This window comes from Sparus aurata, chromosome 9, assembly GCF_900880675.1.
Source record: "Sparus aurata chromosome 9, fSpaAur1.1, whole genome shotgun sequence".
Classification (NCBI taxonomy): domain Eukaryota; kingdom Metazoa; phylum Chordata; class Actinopteri; order Spariformes; family Sparidae; genus Sparus; species Sparus aurata.
The window spans coordinates 30,975,246-30,995,493 of record NC_044195.1 but is presented as its reverse complement, the minus strand read 5'-3'; the positions used below and the strand labels follow the sequence as shown (position 1 = coordinate 30,995,493).

At 43.2% G+C, this 20,248-nt stretch overlaps 1 protein-coding gene across 14 annotated transcripts in view; it reads left to right on the top strand.

The window, feature by feature from the left end:
• Positions 1–20,248, top strand: part of tns1b (tensin 1b) — a 173,932-nt gene that overhangs the window by 27,128 nt on the left and 126,556 nt on the right. The window contains exon 1 of one of the 14 annotated variants that reach the window (XM_030427824.1): positions 5,657–5,973. The exons of the other annotated variants lie outside the window; for them this stretch is intronic. Within the exon in view, the coding sequence (XP_030283684.1) occupies positions 5,893–5,973 (81 nt within the window). The 5' untranslated portion in view covers positions 5,657–5,892. Of the gene's footprint in view, positions 1–5,656; positions 5,974–20,248 lie in introns of those variants that run through there. 14 annotated transcript variants of the gene reach the window in all.

Genomic DNA, 20,248 nt, shown 5'->3' with positions numbered 1-20,248 from the left:
CCTGTATTTAATAACTGCGCTCCGAACAAGTGTTTTGTTTCTAGACGTGCAGGCAGTTTGTCCAGCGACCACCAGTGGGTGCTGCTGCTGCACTCGTTCGGCTGTATGATCTGTGCACGACGGCGTTTCAGGAGCAATACGGCCCGTCACCAGTTTCGTGCCAAAAACTCTGTTAGTCCCAGATCACTTTGTCCTTGATTAGTCAGGATATCCAGCCGTGATGTGATCTGCCAAAACAGCAAAAGCTGTTTGTCTTGTCACTCTGAATTATAAAGCAATTCATAAGCAGGTAACTTCCATAATAAATCCAAAACTTACAATATAACTCTGATTTAATGTCGCTGCTCTCGCGCCGTCTTTGTTGGCCGTGCAGTTAATCCTGCTGTTATTTATAGAAGATATTCTGTTTATCAGAAGTAAATGAAGCATCGTGCACTGTCACACTAGAGCGTGCTGACAGTGACATGGTGGCCAGTGTCCTGAGTTATATTTCGGTACAACTAAGCTCTGCTGGACAACACACAGTGTGCCCAGTCACTCTGTGACCTGGGCTGAGGTTTTTAAATAGCCTCAGGTTGGTTGTTTACGACTCACTGTGAAGTGGGACAGGATATCATATTGTTACTGTGATATGAGACCATATATCGTATTGAAGCGTCGGCTTTTCCTTTATCGGCTGCATTACAGTCAAGTGATGTCACTTTCAGACTGTTTTACTTGTTCTTATACTCGTCTTTACCCACTCTGTCATTTTATCCACATTACTGATGAGTATTGATCAGAAAATGTCAAAAGATTTGTGTTAATATTTTGTGGAAGTACAAAAAGTAATCCCTACGATGGCGCTACTGTTACGGCATCTTCTGGCTTTTATTTTGAAAGGAAACTGAATGCTGAGCTGACGTGGCAGCGGAGGCGACGCGCGTCGATATTTGACAAGGTGGTAATGACACCAGACAGGCGGAGGTTACTGCAGGTTAATTAGCCTGTTGTAGCGGCACGGGGAGATAAATGGCGACCAATATGGATCTGAATGAGACGACATTGAAACGATTAACACTGTCAGTTCAGTTCTGCAACTATTAGAAAGAGAAGAGAAGATTTCCTGCTTTTCTTTATTTCATAGCTCTGTAAGAATCCGCACCACGTCTGTCTGTGGGGTCCGACTCTTGATCCTACTAAAGATTTGCAGACCGGCCTCTGTAACTGGGTATTTGTCTTATTATTGTTTTATTAATTGGAAAAATAAGATTAACTGGGAATCAAAATATTTCTTGATCCGAAGCTCAAAATGTAAAAACACACAGATGTGGAGGAGTGATGCAGAAAAATAACTTGTTCCTGCAAAGTTCTTGAACTTCTCGGAAGAAAATCCATGTGGAGTAAATGTGTGTGTGTGTGTGTGTGTGTGTGTTGGTTTTGGGGGGATTAAGTGGAAATGTTTTCTCTCTAGCGTTGTCTCCTTTCGCGGGGTGGCCTGCAGGAAATACCGGGGGATTAATCCGGTGTGCCACTGGGTGTGAGCGTTAGTGTGTTTGTACGTTTGTGCGTGTGGGTGGGTTTGTGTGTTTACGTAGCGTGTCACAAAGATGTGAAGATACGTTTGTGTGTGTGTGTGTGTGTGTGTGTGTGTGTGGGAGAAGAGGGCGGCTCTGTGCTGGATGTTTATGTGTACGCTTATGGAGAGTTTGATAGTTTATGTTTTGAGGAAGCGGTGGGCCGTGACTGACGATGTTCAGTCGTGTGAGAGAAACTCTGCGTGTTTGTTAGAAAATTATGGGTCCATGAGTGTTTACAGGTACGTGTGTGTGTGTGTGTGTGTGTGTGTGTGTGTGTGTGTGTGTGTGTGAGAAAGTGTACCACACAAGGGGATAAAGAGTCACACATGGGGGGCTAACGTGGTCATTGATGAGCAGTGAGAACTTAATGAAGCAGCTTTTGCTTCCTGGCCCCTCTGTGTCCCGGAGTGAAGGGAGGAGATGGAGGAGGCGGGGTTTCGTTTGAGGCTACTGCTTTTATCAGAGGTCGAGAGAAAATATGAGGGAGGGAGGAGAGATTACAAAGCCTGAAGTGATGTGAGAATGAAGCAGCTGATAATCTATATTTTTCATATTTCTGCTGCTGGAAATCCTTTTTGATTTATGTGATGTTTTCAGGATCTGAAAAGTAGTTGGACGTGCTTGAAACTGCTCGTATTTCATAATAAATGTTTTTATTTTGGTTATTTACAGCACAAGAACATCTGATTTAATGTGATGAAGAAGTGAACTAATCATTTTGAGAGTGTACACTGTGTATATATGAAGATAAATATGTGATGGAAGCTGCTGAAAGGAGCTCGATTTTGAATGTTCAGGAGGAAAAAGAAACCCTGCTTACTGTTCTAAGTAAAAGACCAGAAGAAACAATAAATTGAAAGAACCAATTGTTTGTGTATCCAAACTTTGATATGTCGTCTTCCTCTGTGCCATAGAGCTCCATTGTTGTCCAGAAACTATAAACTATAAAAGACTCATCAGCGAGCCGCACTGCTGGACGGGCTGACGTGCTCCTTCATCACCGGGATCGCAAACACTGTGGTTTATTTTCACTCAGTCCCACATGTGCCATCCTGCTGTAAATACACAGCAGCACACCAGACCTGCTGCTGCAGAGACGCTCCGACTGCAGCACTATTCCTCTTTGACTCCAGTGCCCCTCTGTTATAGGATATTTATACACTTTTTAAAACATAAAACTACAGATTTGTGACCTGTTTTTGGTGTCTGTAGTACTGATAAATGGACTTGGAGCTGAGAGCCACAGATTTAGACGATGTTATGGGATAAATTGATGATTTAAAAGTGTTCTTAAACTGTGAGGCTGAGAGGAAAAGATGCTTTATCTTGATAATATTATCTGTATCACTGATTTACACAATGTCCCGCCTGCAACACTGTCCGATTAGTAACACGTCACAATTAATAGCCTTATAAACACAGAATAATTACTAGTAAATAAATGTATCAAGTAAGTGAAGTGGAGTGGATGGATGGATAAAGTAGCAGTATGATATCAGTTTACAGTAGGGCTGGGTATCACCAGGTACCTCGCGATACCATACTATCACAATATTTTGCTCACGATAGCGATAATATCACGATACAGCGATTCTGCGATAATCGATATATTGCAAGAAATTTCATCCACGATACATCACGATATCTGTGTCACTGAAGAAATTCAGAATTTATTGACTGCACTGAATCCATTTCACAGGAATTACAAAACATTGTCAATCAATTTCACATGAATGACAGCCAAGTAAACAAAGAATATATTGCACAGTGTCTCTTCTTAACACACACACTGACTACAACTATCATTAAATATCTATATGTGTGGGTTTCAGAGCTACTTAAACCATTTTTTAAATTTTATTTGGTTGTATACCTATGTTTGAATAAAGATAAAGCTGACATTTTTTTTTTTTTTTACATTTTTAAATATCGATATTTGGCAACAGTTTATCGATAACGTACCTCAAGACGAAGTATCGCGATATATCGTAGTATCGATATTTTGGCACACCCCTAGTTTACAGTCTCTTTGATTTCTAATGATCTGTATCTGAAAAAGCCACACTGGTTGATCATTGATTGCAGTCCCACCTGACCGTGATGATGTATGTGGTTTATAAATATTCAGCTTCAGGCGGTGCAGTCATCAGTCCTGCTCTAATTTAACAACAACCTTTAACAACCTAAATATAAAAGAAACTGTAGCCAGTGAAGCTTGTCATCAGCTGCTGTGAATGTTAATGCCTGGGCTTGGATTAGTGCTGACCAGTCAATCTATTTTTTTTTCACCATCGCAATATGAACACGTGCAATAGATACATTGAGAGAGTCGACGATGTGGCGGCACGCAGCCTGATGGAGAACTTGGCGGGGTTTGTCACTCTTGTTTCTTTTTTCAATCAACCAATCATACATTAGTTTGGGCGGGGCTTGTCATCTGTTACCCTGGTAACCAGAAAACATGGATGACAAGCTTGTGCACAGGCTGTTTCTGTCTACACTGAGAAGTCCATGTCTAGGATCAGATGGTCTGCTGACGGTGCAGGTTGTACTTTTGTCACCCTGCGCGTCATCGAGAGCTCAAGTCACCTCATGGGACCTTTTCTTTGGATAAATAAAATGCCTAGTAGTCAATGGAGAGTCAGTTTTATCCCGTTTTGAATTAAGCCGTTAAATACACATATGATATTTATCAATTTTAAAGATAATTTCCCAAGTTAACAGAGTCACAACTTGTCATAAAGAAAGTAATATATCATGTAGTTTTGTGTTAAACCTCTCAGTGACAAACATCATAACGCTCAACACCAACATGGCCGCCAACTGGGCTCAGAAAAGGTTATAAAAAAGATGAAAATCACAATAAATCTGCTCATATTGGCGACTTCAGTTATGTGAAAGGAGAGCTGCTCTACAATGTTTAAGTTACGGATTTTGGTGACCGTTCAACAAGACGACGTCACTAATGAGACTGTCGGCTGTGTCATCTTTGTAATTATGTTTTTTCACAGCCTGATATTTGGAACATAATCTTTTAAATTGACGTGGGGCAAACCAGCTCTCCATAAGCTTGTTTTTATCTGTGCAGTCATCCATCTGTTACAATAACATTAATAACGCTGATGTCGATCAAAACCAATGTTTTTTCTGCTAACTGCACAAGTGCTACAACCCAGCGCTTACCAAACACACTGTCAAAGACTCACGTGGACCCTGAGAAGAATCATTTTATTCATACTGTATGTTTCCACTTGAATAATCAGACAAAACTCTCAGCTCGCCTTCAGATTAGTTGTTGTAGATTTGGAGGCGACTGTGAGGTTTGTGAGCACGACGGCTGAGGACGGAGAGCTAACGAAGGCAGGCGAGTATTTGTTTATCGCCATCGCAATGTTGCACCTGACAGATTTCCTCACATCCTGCAGGCCGAGCAAAGATGCAGAGAACTTGAAGTGAGAGCAGGTGACTGGAGCTAAGACTGTTCATTGAAAATTGAGCATCAGACAATGTTGAAAGTTGTGTTTCAAAAGTGGAACTCAGCTCACACGTTTTGCAGATTTTCATACGATCTTCATATCTCAATCGCAGGTGTCGCTTCTGACTTCCAGAATGAGTCCGTCGTGCATTTTTCCCCGGTGTCAGGAGAAATGCCAGAGGACATTCATCACATGGGTGAACACCGGGGGCGAGACAGACTTTATGAAATATTGAAAATGGCCTCAACGCGGAAAACACGCAGGGAAACAGTGCGAGAGCGATGGAGGGAGTGAAGGAGGGGGGAGGTGAAGTACGACGGATGCTGAGGGGGATAATCGTGGAAGGGGGCTGGTGGGTGGCGGGATCAAGGAATGAATGAAATTAAAAGTGGTGAGACTTTAGAGGGGTGGAGAGGGAGGGAGACATGGGGATGAGAGAGAGAGGGAGAGAGGGAGAGGAGGGGCAAAAGAGATGTATAATAAGCAGAGCACCCCCCTCCCCCTTTACTCCCGTGGAGTGGTGGGGGCAGCCTGACCCCCACCTCCTTCCCTCCCTCCCTCCCTCCCTCCAGAAAAAAAAAAAAAAAAAAAAGCTTTGTGAAAGTTTCCCCGGCAGAGAGGAGGAGAGGCAGAGTGAGCGCAGAGCAGAGGAGAGGAGAGGAGACGGGAGGCAGTCAGGATCCAATTTAGAGGAGAAGAAAGAAGCAAGTCAGACAGTTGGGACGAGCGTTTGCAGGCAGGACAGTCATGGCTCTGCAGCGTCGGGCACCACTTCTCCAGGCTGGATTATACATGAGGAAGCCCTCTGGTCTGTAGCAGCAGCAGCAGCAGCAGCAGCATCACTCCAGCTCGTCACCATGCCGTCCGTCTCTCTGAGCCTGCCAGCAGCTCTGGCTGGACCTGCACGCACCTGGGTCTGCCTGTCCTGCATGTTCTGGGTGAGATAACATTTCATCTGGAGGTTTCTCTCAGGATCGGGATTGATGTGCAGCTGTCAGTCCCGGAGACGTCTTGTCACATTTATGACAGCAGCTTCGCGATAAAACTTTGTGCATAAGCTAAAAAAAAACTTGCAAAAACTTGGCAGTAGAAGTCGTGCGCGAGTCAAGTCGGCGCCGTTGCATCGAGCCACCGTGCTTTTGTTGTGATTTTTTGTACCGCATCAAAAAAAACAACAAAAAAACAAACACGTTGATACTCCAGAGCCGCACATTGGGAAATCAAATCAAGCTGGTCAGGGGATCTGTTGGGTGGTCTGCTTGTCGGGGGTTGGGTGGAGGGTTGGGACCTCGGCTGTGGGGGGCCTTGGCACGGTGACACGTCTGAATGAGGGAGATATTATGGAGCAGAGCGGGAGGGTGTGCGCAGAACCGGCCAGACAAACTCTGTATTGTTTCCTCCTTCCAGAAACATCTCCTAGCTCGTCTCTGCAGCTCCGCGCACCGACTGCAAACTCGTCTGCTCTGCGGCCGAGTTGAATTAAATGGATCTGCTGCCCTCTTCACCCCGGTCTCCCTCTCCCTTCGCTCCCTCTGTGCCCCGCTCTGTCTCGCTCTTGGTGGTTGGGACACACAAGCTATTTTTTGCTTTCTCTTGTATAATTCAATCTGCCGCGCATTCCCGCTCACAGTGAGGGGTTGTTTGTGCACTTGCGTGCCCTCCGAGCTGTGATGTGGTCAGCGGAGAACTTCTCTCATGTGCGAGTGTGTGTGTGTGTGTTCGACGCTAAAAGCTTTGTGAGCGTGTTCTCGACACTTGTCTTGAAACACCGTGAGTGCTTTTCCTAATTTGTGCTGATATGAAAGAACATTCCTGGCTGAAATATACAACATTGCGCGGCGCTCTCCTCCCTTTTTTTTTTTTTTTTTTGCAGCTGAATAGAGGATGAAAGAGGAGAGTAGCTGAATAGACCATTGAGATCCATCCTTCCCCATTCTGCAGTGGTCCTTTGGGACATGACTGCACACCGCTGGCAGAGCTGCAGCCCTCGGCGAGGAGACTGGATAATCTTACAGAGCTCTTCATCAGTTAATTACCATTCTTTCTTTTGAGGAGCGGGAGGCGAGGTGAAAGGGGGGTCGTAAAAGAATCTCAAAGCCCCCCAGCTAAGCCCCGGGTCACTGATTGACTGCATCAGAGCACTGTATGACAAAGCGAGCTCACTTAAGGGGGCGGGGTTCAATCTGAGCTCTTGCGTTAATAGCAGATCTTTGTTTGGCCCCTAAAACAGCCTTAATTTGGGCGCACCTTGTTCCACCAGAATCCGGTTAGTGTTTGGGCCAACGCTTACCGAGCCCCCTCCCCTGAAAAGAGTCTCCCGCGACAAAAAGTTTCCAAAACTTGTCAAAAAACTCAAAAGCCTCTTCTTTTCTGATGTTATATTGCTGTTAGTCCATCTAGTTTGAGCAGTTTAGCATAATGCGGAGACAGACGTACTCCTCAGGCACTCGAGGAAGTGAGTCCAGCTGCAAAAGCTGTTACGAAGCAACAGAAAAGCGAGGGTTGAATGAGCGTGAGTGACTGCAGATGCAGGAAACAGACCATCTCCACGAACTAGACAAGATCTATTCCTTCGTCCCGGCCTCATGAAGGGGAGGGTTTCCTCCTGTCAGAGCAGGACGGTCCTGGATAAAGGGAGATATTTCCAGCGAAGGAGCAGAGAGAAAGTGCTCAGGAAAGTATCGGAAATGACAGGAACAACTTGAAGGACGGAGGAAATGAACAGAAGACGCTCGGGGCGAGATCGGAGGGCAAAGCGAGCACGGACGGGCCTTGAAAGAAGACCTTCGGAAAGAGTCTCGCGTCGCCGCCAAACACTGTGAATAATTAATAAAGGCCAAAAAAAGGGTTTAAAGGGGGGAGTTTTATCAGGTTTCTCTGAAAGGACTTGGAAACAAGTCAGACGCCCTCTGAGAGAAAGTTTAAAGGCCCCGCAAACTTTGAGGACATTCAGGAATCACAGGCGATGGACAAAACAGGTGTAGGTGAAAAGATGTCAGTCGTGTCCAGGTGGTGCGTCCCACCTAACAAGGTGCCGATGTAGAAAACACCGCCTCAGATCGCCGCCTCACAGTTCTGTCAATGCAATTTATCGACCCTTGGCTAAACCTTCAGGGTTGTCAGGCTTCAAAGAACTCCTCGGGATGATCGATATCCATTACCGTACTCGCGGCCCGTCCAAGTTCACAGTTGGGTCTCAGAAGGATCGCGCAGGGACACGGTGTCATCTCAGGAATGTTAGGTCATCGGTCTTTCAGCTGTTTTGACTTGAAAACAGACAAATGCCAAACCTGTTGACTTCCACCTCTGAAAGCGGGGACACGTGTAAAAGCATCAGGAGGGTCTGAACTCCATCTTCATCTCCTTTCTGAATCCCTTTTTCCCTCTTTTGGTCCGTTGCTGATCCAAGTTCCTGAGATTACCTCCGATTCGAGCTGAGAAAACGTTCCACATGTGGGGCCTCTTTGAAATACAGCAACATTTTTTCTAATTGTAACATCTGGGTTTACCATAATGGATTTGCCATGCGGTCGTCTTCCGGCTCACCCAGTTTGTTGCCATCCGGATGAATTTCGCAACAACACTGGTTCCGTTTCATCTCGCTGTTGCTGTTTGGGTCTCGGTTGAAAAATCTCAAACAACAAAAGGGGGAAGTTTAACCCTTGCTCGGTTGATTTACGAGAGTTGTTGAGCTTTGTGTAACCCCCTCCCACCCACCCCTTTCGCTCCTGAGGAGACCCCCAGCTTTGCGCATGCTTCGCTGGGCACATTGGCCTTAAACCTCCCATGCATGGCCTTCTGGCTCTCCATGGAGGGAGTTTTCAGGATTCAGAAATTTGCCTGGGTTTAGGTTTTTTTTTTCTTCCCATTTTGCTCTCCTTGCTCTCCCAGGAATATGGACTTACAGACCACAGAAAGGTCAGTTTATCCTCATTTTTATGGGCGATAAACTGTACACTTCCCTTAAAACCAATTTTACCACAGAGAGATGAAGTGTTTTCTAATTTGTTTTGAGTGTTTTAAACCTCAAACTCGCTGTGATTTCTGAGAGATTCATGTGAACTGGCAGCATCGTATCGCTTAATTTTTTTATTTTTTATTTCTTCCCTCTGCTCTGGCTTGTAGTAGCATTATCTCTACATCACCTCTGACATCATACCCCTCAAACTTTTGTGTCTATGTCTGATGATTTAGTGCAACATTACCTCATGTCTCTGCGGGACTTAAAGCAACTTGGCCCCCCAGAAACTAGTGATATTTGTCCTTTTAACCACGTCCATCATGCACATTAACTCTGCATGACATCATGAAGACACGTCTAACACTAACACAGTCATAAATAAAGTTATGGCTCAGTGAGTTATTTCATGTCTCAAGTTTATACAGCCATTATTTTTTACATGTGGTTTTGGTTGTGTTGAGTCATGTGTGGCAGGACCGCACAGTGACAGTGTTGTGCAATGAAAAGCAACTCCAAGTCCAAATATGTATAGTGAAGTATCATAACGGACACAAATATCTCTTTTCTTCTTGCTTTGTTACATTTTCACAATAAAATTAGTCCAAAACGCTGAAATCTTGATGGATTCTTGTTGGTTTTTTGTTGAATATTTATGGATTTCTACCCAATGATTTGTTTTGTTTTTGGTTGATGATTTTGTGGACCTCTTGACCTTCTGTCCAGAACTTATTCTCCATCGGACCAACAACTCCATCTGTATCAACCTCTCATGATAACTGAAAATGAGATCTCCATTTAGGATATCTCCTGGCCCTCGTCTAATTTACTGGGTAGACTTTTCTTAAATGTAGACATTTATATCCACCTGACTCCTGCCACCTCAGATCAAAATGTTATATATGGATGACAAGAAACATCCATGATTAACCTTTTCTGATTTTAATTACAGGAACATTTTCTTAATATTCTTTTGTTTATTGTCACAACTGATACATTTATATGAAGAGAAACATTGTCAGTTTGTTGTGTTCAACACCTTTGTGTCACGCAGGATAATTAAAGGTCCAGTGTTGCTTTTTAAAAGACATTGCGACTTGTGCTTGTGCATAATCTGAAGCACTGCAGTCTTATTGTTATTTTATCTTGGTTTGTGTACGCATTTTTATTAGTGATGTGAGATACTTTACTTACTAAGTTCCTTTGGGACCGAAGAAGGTCAGAGGTCGCTGCTGTGAAGTGAAACAACTGTGGGGACTCGCTGCACACTTTGCTCTGGAGTCATGAGGTGTTTTGGACCTGGTCGTACTTAAGACCGGACAGCTAACAGGAAGCTCACTGTGGGGCCGGGCTCCCCTTCAGTACCGGAGCTGCAGCGCTGAAAAACAGATCGGCTGTGATGCAGCGAATCTGATTCTGATTCTGGTTCTGGTTGCGTCTCTACACAGGACGTGTTTCAGTCGACAGTCTCGATGGATTGTGACTCGATACTGTACCTGCAGAACTTTACCTTTCCTTTTTTTGCAGCTTTACATGTCTTTTTATTCAGTGAGATGTTGTGACAGTGCTGTGCTGATGGCCAGGTCAGGTTTAGGCAGATAAACAGTGATTAAATGTCCACTTTTATGGATTTTTACTCATGTCATCACTTTGTTGTACAGTTATGCTTGTTACTGTGTATAGTAGTTTGTGTCTGTAGCTCCAGGTATGATGCCGGATATTTTGTGGCAGTTTACTTTTAAAGATGGCTTCTCGTGGTAACAAACTTTAATTTGTGATGAAGGTCAATTAAATATATTTTTCCAGCAGTTTCACACCTACAAGATTAACAACACTGTTCTCTAACAGCGCTCTGTGGTTTGGCAGCCGCCACCACATATCATTAGAACGTTTAAATAACTTGTAGTTTATAAAATGTACAAATTTGATCCGGTCCATTTACTTGATTTTCTGTTCACTTAACACGAGTGGCGGCTGTCCAGTATAGGTTGCGTAGTCTTACTCTAAAGGTTAGATATCTTGTTGATCGGCCTCTTGTGAGCCACCTTATATGGTCGCGCTTCACATCTCGTGTGAAACACAACCATTACGAGACGAAACACTCCTTACATGTCCATGTTGACTCAAACTGTGTGAGTCTTCATGCCAGAGCGGAGCAGAACAGAGCGTCCAAGTCAAACTCGTGTCGAAGATATTTTAACAAGACAACAAATAACAAACGCTTATCGAACTCAGGGAACATGTCACTTTATTAAACCTGCTGCCAAAAACCTGAGCGTGCGTGCGTGCGTTTGGTGCGAGCATGAGAGCTGTGAGGTCACGGTGAAAACTTTCTCCTTGACATCAGTGTTTTTGTCCTCGCCATGCCAGCTGTAGAGCGCCGATCGTTCGAGGAATTCGAGATCGTTCTTGGCGTGATTTCTCCGGTCCGGCCCTCGAGGCTCCTCTCTGAAGAGGCCCGCAGAACTTGTTAATGCCATGATAACCTCTAACTCTGGATGTGATCTGAGACCTCCCGTGGATACCTATGCATTCAAGTGTGAGGCCAAACAAAGCTCATTGGAAGTGGCGCTGACAGCGTCCCGCGGCGCTGCCTGTGCGTTTATCCGAGGCGGACGAGGATTTGAGGCTTTTTTTTTTTTTTTATCCGGGTGTTATCGCTCTCCACTTGGTTTGCAGTTCTGCCGGTGCCACGAGTGATTTGTTGGACTTGTGTGAATTTGTTTTATTTCAGGCAACATTCAGATGCGATTCGTATCCAGTTTTTGGAGGGCGCGAGAGGAACTCTTCAGGAAATGATGAGATCTAATCATGAGAACAGAATCCCTGAAAACACGTCGTCCTCATCCTTCCCACAGAACATTTTATGGTTTTGGTTTCACCGTTCCCGTCCAAGCGTCTGAGCCTCTGCCAGCCCAGCGCGATACGGAACACGTGCTGTTTTCCCTTGGCAGTGATGAACGCTGGCTGTCTTTGATTAAACTTGTTTTATCTCGCGGAATCGATGCTGTTGGCAGGGGCCGTCTTTGTTGCTTTTCCGCGGGGCCCGCAGCCATCTTTGTTCCACGTGTATCCTTTATTTTCATAGGCAGCTACATCACGATACAGCGGGGGAAAGCTCACAGATTTGTTTTCTTAAAACGGAGAGCTTATCTTGAAGTTGGTTTTGGGGATGTTCGCTGAAACTGAACTTTTATGAGTTGCTTGATATGGATTTGTTGTAAGATTTCAAAACACATACCTGAAGCCAGGCCAGGAAGTCGCAAGGTAATTGTGTTACAGCAATAATAAATCATTTGTTTTACGCTCACAGTGTTTGGCAGAATACACGGAGACTCAAAATCAAAACAAAGAACTACAGAAACAGAGTAAGAGTACAGTATCTTCATCTATAGGTGATTAAATTAAAGCGTACAGATGTTATCTCCCTCTTATGTTTTTGTTTTCTTTGACAGATGTGTCTTAATCAGACTTGTATGCGTCGGACAGTGTTGATTCAGATACGTCCTCGCACAAAACAAATCATAAAATCACGTTGGAATTTTTACGAGCAGCGTGCAGTTTGTTTTGGAGCTCGACCATTTGTTTCATTCACGTTGCCATCTCGTTGTCTCAGAGGCCCGAGGCGCGTTCGCCGATAAAATCACCTCATAAAACCACACGAACGGTCTTTGTTCTCCTCGTCGAGTTAAATTAAGCATTTTAGCATTTAAAGGTGGAAGGAGACGCAGTCATTCGAAAGTATTCACTCTTTCTTTCTTTCTTTCTTTCTTTCTTTCTGCGTTTCATTCCATTAACACAATATTTTAAAGTTCTCCAGCTTGTAATTGTTGGAGAACTGTGCAAACTTTAAACGAGTAACTTGATACATAAGTGGTCGAGTGTTTGCAGCACAAAACAAATTTGACTTGAGTCTGATTAAACAACAGGAGTTATAATAAACAAAGCGAACAAAAGCTGTGTAGCTCATCATCTCAGCTATATGATATATTATATTATCAATAATTTGAACATCTGATTGATTTGGCTATATAGTAACAGGATCATGGCTAAAAACAAGACTTATTTGATAAACAAATAACCAGTTTTCAGGTTTGAATTGAACTCTTGGCCGATAATTTTCAGAGCAGAATAATGATGAATGAAACTTGGCAAAGAGAAGAAATTGATAACAAAGAGGTCGACATTAACAAAACAATTTCCTCAGTTTTATGTCCCAGAATGCAACATTTTCAAAAAAAAAACTCCATCCATCCATCCATCCATGCTCTCTAATCTGAGAGAGGTGAGCTACGACTTCGACGGGTCGCCAGACAATCACAGGGTTGACACAGACAAAAAATCCCACCCAAAATTTAGAGATAGATAGATAGATAGATAGATAGATAGATAGATAGATAGATAGATATTGATAACCTAATTTCCATTCGGGGATTAATAAAGTTATTGTAGCAGCGGGTACATACAAATACAATCAGAATAGGAGGGCAAATATAGAAACAATAAAACACTATATACAATAAATAAAACCCTGATGTAGAAGAGAAAGGTAAGAGGAACATAAGCTGCAGTATTAACAGTAACACAGAGTAGTATATAAATTATAGTAAATAACAGAACAATTAACTCTGTTTTATGTCCCAGAATGCAACATTTTTAAATAACTAATAACAGCAACCATCCATCCATCCATCCATCCATCCACGGGTCGCCAGACAACCACAAATCCTGCTCAAAATTTAGGAATGGATGGATGGATAGATAGATAGATAGATAACCTAATTTCCATCCAGGGATTAATCATAATCGTAGTAGAGGATACATACAAATACAATCAAAGTAGGAGGGCAAATATAGAAACAATAAAACACTTTATACAATATAAAAAAAACAAAAAAAAACGACATACAAGAAAATAAAAAACTGAGGTAGAAGAGAAAGGTAAGAGAAACATAAGGTGCAGTTTTAACAGTAATAATATTGAGCATCGATCGAACATTGTCATGTTTTTGGGGGGTTATTGAGGAGAGATTTGAACCCCACAACAAAATCTCTCTCCACCTCTCAGAGAGTTTTATGACTACGACGACTGTCCTCCTCTCAGCACTGCCGCTGGTTTGTGAAAAAGAAGGGGTTTTTTCTTTTTTTCTTCTTCCCCTCTCTTCACTTTCTGGATGACTGAGTAATTTCCTCCCTGGGATCCACCTCACTGAGATGAAATGCATGTAGAGTTAGAGAGAGAGAGAGAGAGAGAGAGAGAAAGAGGAGGGTGGGATGGGGGGAGGAGAGGAAGGAGAGACTGGAATGCCTGGGGTGCATTTTTCCCCCCTAAATGAAAAGCAGGTGACTGTTCATTGTGAGACGGTTCGGTTCGTGGGGAAGCTGAGAGCGGAAGGAACGGTTGAAAAAAAGAAAAGAAAGAGGAAAGAGACCTCTCTACTTTCTGGTATTTAGCTGTGAATCGCTGCCCGCTGCACTTGTCCTGTAGGCTGCTTACAATTAGGGGATTCCCAGACGCTTCCTCCTCCTCCTCCTCCTCCTTCTTCTTCTTCTTCTTCTTCAGCTGGATGCATTGTGACATGTCATTCAGGATAAAGTTGGCTTTAATTGGGACCAGGCTCGTTTGTAGTTGAGTCATTCTTATCAGCTCTCTCCGTTCTGTCCTTTAAGGAGCTGATCAAGAAGTCGCTGCCTGGATGACTTATCTAGGGGGGGATTTTTCATTCCATTTCACTGAATAATAACCACAACAAATTGAGATTGAATGCGTCTCAAGCGGGGGAATAATACAGATACAGGCAGTGTTTAGACCTGCGCGGATAAAAAGCAAACACGTATCAGATGTGATGGAGTCAGAGGGATCAGCAGAAAGAACGAGCGTAGGCGTTTGTGTTTGTCGAAGGACAAAGCTGCCGCTCAACCCGGCTTTTGTTGTTAAAGCTCGCGTTTCTCACAGTCATGAAGTCGTCCTGTCGTTTCTTGTTGGTGCCGGCGGTGAATAATTCAGTCGATTCACTGTAAAGCAAAATGACTCACATGTTTTTTATTTCACTCTCGGGGCGGTGAGGTTAAAAAAATCTCCGTGTGTGGTTTCGTGTTGGGATGCCGGGGTTCGCTCAGCCGTGTCGCCGGAATAAATGTTAAAACCGCAGATAAGTTCAAAACAAAAGTTTCTTTACTTTACTTTCTTCTTCTTCTTCTTCTCTCTCATCAAAATGCTCTGCTTTGCCACAAACATACCTGGCTTGGTCGCCACAGAAACACCTGGAGACGGTCCACCTTCCTGTGAAATACAGCCGTAATGTTCGCTTGTTATGATACGATAGCGTAACATCCAGGCGACTGGTTGGAGTTGTTATCACACTGCATGTTGCGAGCATCAGATTTATGAGTGTATCTTGTTTTCTTCTTCACTTGAGTTAAGGCCAAAATGGATTCGCAAATGATGGCGTTCTGTTGTGAATGATTTACGGGCCTGACATTTAATCTGACGCTGAATGTGCAGTGTGAAATATATCCAGCATGATGAAATGATATGTATACACGCACATAAAAGTGGAGCGTATGAAAAAGAAAATGAAGTTCTGATACCTGAGTCTTCATTTAATCCTGACATGTAGTTTATGTCGTGTGTCATAAACCCTTTAACTTCCGTCTGTCCCGTCCTGTCTGCTGGTGTGCGATCTGATTAGGATGGAGGTTAAACACAAACAGGTTTCAATCCACTTGTCAGGATTATAATCAGTCTGTGAAAACAGTTCAAGTCTTCTGGGGAGCTCTAAAAAAAATGATGTCATCAGGATGATCTGTCATCGGTTGCATGAAAGAATAACGAGAGCAGAGAAAGTTTGGATTCACTGTCTGATATAAGAGGGTGTGTATTTGCTTTAAGTGGTATTCTGGACTTTAATGAAAAGTAAATGACCTACAGTGGCTGTCAGTAGAGTGCATACCTCCGCCGAGGCACAACCGTCCCCTTCAACCCAATGAAGCCTAATCCAGTATCCTGTTTGTTGCTGAATAGCAGCCGAATAAAGACTTTCCTCTGCGAAAACAGAAGTAAATCACTCGATTTTTATTTTTATGTGGATTTGCATCAAATTATACTCTCTCATAGACACCAGCCACCTAAATATGCATTTTTTTTTCATCGAGATCGCTTTATTCCCTGAGAATTTAATGAAAATGTCAAAAATGTTTTTGGATCCGTCCCTTTCTCAGAAATCTGTTCTGTAGTTTTTGTGTAATCCTGCTGACAAACCAACCAACAGACAAACGTTCACAACCTCCTCGATGGAGGCAACAAGAATTAAACTAGTATTGATTTTGTTCAGTCACTTCCCTCTCAGTATCGTCAGACTCTGAGGTGATGACTTCTCTATTTGTGTTCTCTGATGTGCGTCTCATTGATCAGCAGCAGGTTTTCTCTCCTCTTTCAGAGATGTTTCCGTCTCAGTCAATATCCTATCATTTCATTTATTTTCATATTTTATTGTTAGTGTCGACCAAAGTAACACAGCTGAGTAAAATCTGAACAAACCTGTAATGTATTTTTTTGTAATGATATTGGAAATGATCTTCTGATCACTTGAGAGCTCATCTTAAAAGTTTATTGCTGATAGACGAAGGTTGTAAGATATAAACACAATGCGATTGCACACTGATCATTACAAGGATCTAATTGATTTAGTTTGAAGTGACGACCTCTCTGTGGTTGCTGAGAAACTGTTCTGGCTCTTCGTCGTCACGTGACCAGACGGAGGAGGACGTGTGGAGGATGAGCTGGACTTACAGCTGAAGTTTGGGGAGTAGATGAGAGCACAGTGTGAGGGAAAGAGGTCAGGCGGAGGGGAAGAAGGGAAGTGGAGGGAGGTCAGAGGTCAGCTGGCTCTTGCTGGCTCCTGTTTAGCTGAGAAAGATGAAGAATGGCTGCCTTGTGAAAGGGGAACAAGCTCAGTGGGAGGCTGGGTAGAACAAAACAAGAGGACCAGAGGATCCTTTCGGAGTTCCGTCCAAATATGGGAAACGCGAGTCCTCAGAATTAGTCTTCGCTCGGCCGTACACTCGGTCACAGATGGAGACATGAGAGGAACACCCCGGCGCGTCCCGTTTGAATGTCCATCCATGCATATGGTGTCCCATATGAGAGGCGGCGGCGTGCTAACTCGCTGATTAACCCAGTCGACTGGAGAGGTCCCGTTCGGTCTTCTGGCTGCGGCGGGGACGAACAATAGCCTCTGATTGGTGGGGGCGATGATGCAGCGCTGTCCTGTGTCTCGCTGACTTCATGCAGACTGTAGGAAACGCCGCGACACAGAGAGAGGCCAGACTGCTCATGCTCGTCTGTCTCGTCCGTCCGTCTGTCTCTCTGTGTTGTTGTCTGACTTTCTGTCTCTTTCAGCTTAAATTGACCCACTTCTGACTTTTTTTTCCCACATGTAGCCTGGGTTAAACTCACGAGACAAAGTGGGACGCTGTTACTTCCCAGCAGCTCCCTGTACCCCGATATCCATGTTTTTAAACGAGCTGGTATCAGGATCGCATGGTGTGTTTTGTTTTGTTGAGTATGGCTTTAATTGAACCCAGTGGTGTGACGATCACTGTCTGAGGCCCGTTGTTAAAGGTTCCCTGTGGAGTTTTCCTTGTTATGTCTGAATTGTTTGTATCCTAAGAATATCCTAAGTATAAAAGCTTGTGCATTATTCACATGAATACCTGCCAGAAATCTTCTTCTTCTTTTCTGTCCAGACTGTTATTTTATTGTTGTTGGATTATGATTTTTTTTTAATACAAAACTACACAAGCTTCTGTTGGACGTCCTCTGCTCTGCTCAGAGACGCAGGTTTTCTTTTCTGATGCGTTCCACTTGCAGTAAATATTTTAAATATACCGCACATTTGTTTGTGGTGTGAGCCAGCAGTATTTTGTTGTTTTGCTGTGCTACTCACAAGAACATAAAGGACGTACTGTGAAGTAAACATGTCTGCCATTTATGTAGTTTTTTTTTGTCTGGATCAATATAAAAAATCTTCTTTACATTTTTATGGCTTTATTTGATAGTGCATCTTGGATACGAGAGGTTGGGAATGGAATGAAATATTATGATGAAATGCTTTGAACATTGAGAGAACCAGCCTACCTGCCATAAACTGTGTTTTTATGCCACCTCGCAAAAAAATAATTTCCTCTTGTGGGACTTTAAAAATCTGAACTGAACCAACAGAACTCACCAAAAAATTAATTGGTAGCCTTCATGAACAGTGTCATGAGATTTGTTGTGATTTGGCTTCTTATAAATAAATAAAATACGCTGATTTAAAAGTAAAGTAAAACCTATTATACATGTATTTGCATGTATATACTGTATACTAGGAGTCGACTGATTATTGGCCTGGCTGATCCAATCAAATCCAATATTCAGCCTCTGAATCAATCTAATTGCAGATGAATTAATTTAAAAATATGCTTTTTTTGTCACATGCAATCTGCAACGTAATTAGCAACTTGATTATCAGATAAATACAGCAAGTAAAAGCTCGGTTTATTCAAGTATGTCTTGATTTAAAATCCTATATTTAGTTTTTTTGCCACCCTGTATGTGTCTTTTCCTCGTGGCTGAGATTTTAGAAATGCACAATCACCAAAACATGAGCTACAAGCTGCAGTGAAGTCTGGAAAGTATCAGACGTTACCTGGACTCTCTGTGCTTTTCATTCTTATAAGCACCCTGGGATTTATATTGAGTGTGTGTATGTGTGTGTGTGTGTGTGTGTGTGTCCCGACCACATGCAAACGCGGGTCCGTGTGTCGATGAGGTAATGAAGTGCTGAAAGTGAATGCCGGCGTAATCAGAGGTGAAATCAGTGTCTCTGCATGAGTCACACGCTGGACGAGGTCGAGGTAACGGCTCCGAGTTTTTAAAGCTGAGGAGAAAAACAGCCCGCCGGTTACCTTATTCAGCAGGAATGTCTGTTGCACAGCGCAGTCTGGAAGGGTTTATCTCCGTACTGTAACATTACCCGACACATGCTGAGGCTGCTCACTGTCAACAGATTAAATCTACAACCATAGATATTCATCAGGAGATGAACACACTGATTTAGACATGCATTTCATTCCTATCCTTTTTTGTTTTTTCTAAATCATTCGCCAGCGGTATTTAATTCCAAAGTGAATCATGGTGGCGGCAAGAAAGCAGAAACTCAGAATGAAGATATCAGTCAGTGTGACGTGAGGTCTTTCCTCCGTCTCTCTGTGCCAGTCGATCATCTTTTTCTTTCCTGTCTGCCTGTTTTCCTGCCGCTCCTTATTTTGGCACGAGACTCCCGACATCCAGGTCTGGTGTTCAGATCCTCCCAGAGAAACTGGAATACACAGTATATTATCCGATGCACTGTTGCAAGTTCCTGTGAAATCTGTTCAGAAGTTTTTATGTAATCCTCCCGACGAACCAACCTCGCTCTGCTGCTCTGTGCAGCTTAAAGAGCCTCTCTCCCGCCCACTTAGAGCATAATTAATCCAGATATTATCGAAATTGCAATATGGCCAATGCAATATTCTGATGAAGGTCAAATGTTGGAGAAAACAGGATTATAAAGCAGCGCTGTAGTGCTGTAGAGACGCTCCGGTCTTGTTCCCAAATCTTGTCACATGATCTCAAAATGGTTTTAACAGTTGAAAATGAAAATGTGGATGCAGAAATGATCCATCTCACTAATTGGGAATCATTTTACAATAATAATATCTGTCAAAAATAATTGCAGTATGATTGTTATTACCGTAACGTGCAGCTCTACTTCATCTCTCGTTTATTGTTGCAGCAGTTAAAAAAAAAGAGCTGCTCAACAACGACACAGTCACAGTTAGCAGCTACAGATACGCTGGATACCGAAACAGATTTAAAGGAGAGTGAATGTTTCACCTGCAATCATCAGATGGTTGAGAACGCTGCTCTCAGTGTGCCGGATTTCTAAATAACGCAATTTTGTTATGGAGACATTAACATTCACTTCCACCTTGTAAAAAGAAAAAGAAAAAGAAGGTAAGCAGCTTTGACTGGCGAGGTGAGCCGGACAGGACGTCTTGTCAGAAACATCAGTGTGAGATGTGAAGTGTAGAGGTCGCGGCTGAAGGTAAGGTGGAGTAACTCTGCACCTCCCCGAGAGTTCCTCGAATTCCTGCGAAATTAAAAATGACAAGGCAGAAATGCTCCTGATAATTAGGAGAAGCTCTGCAGCCCGGCGGCGGACGGGCCC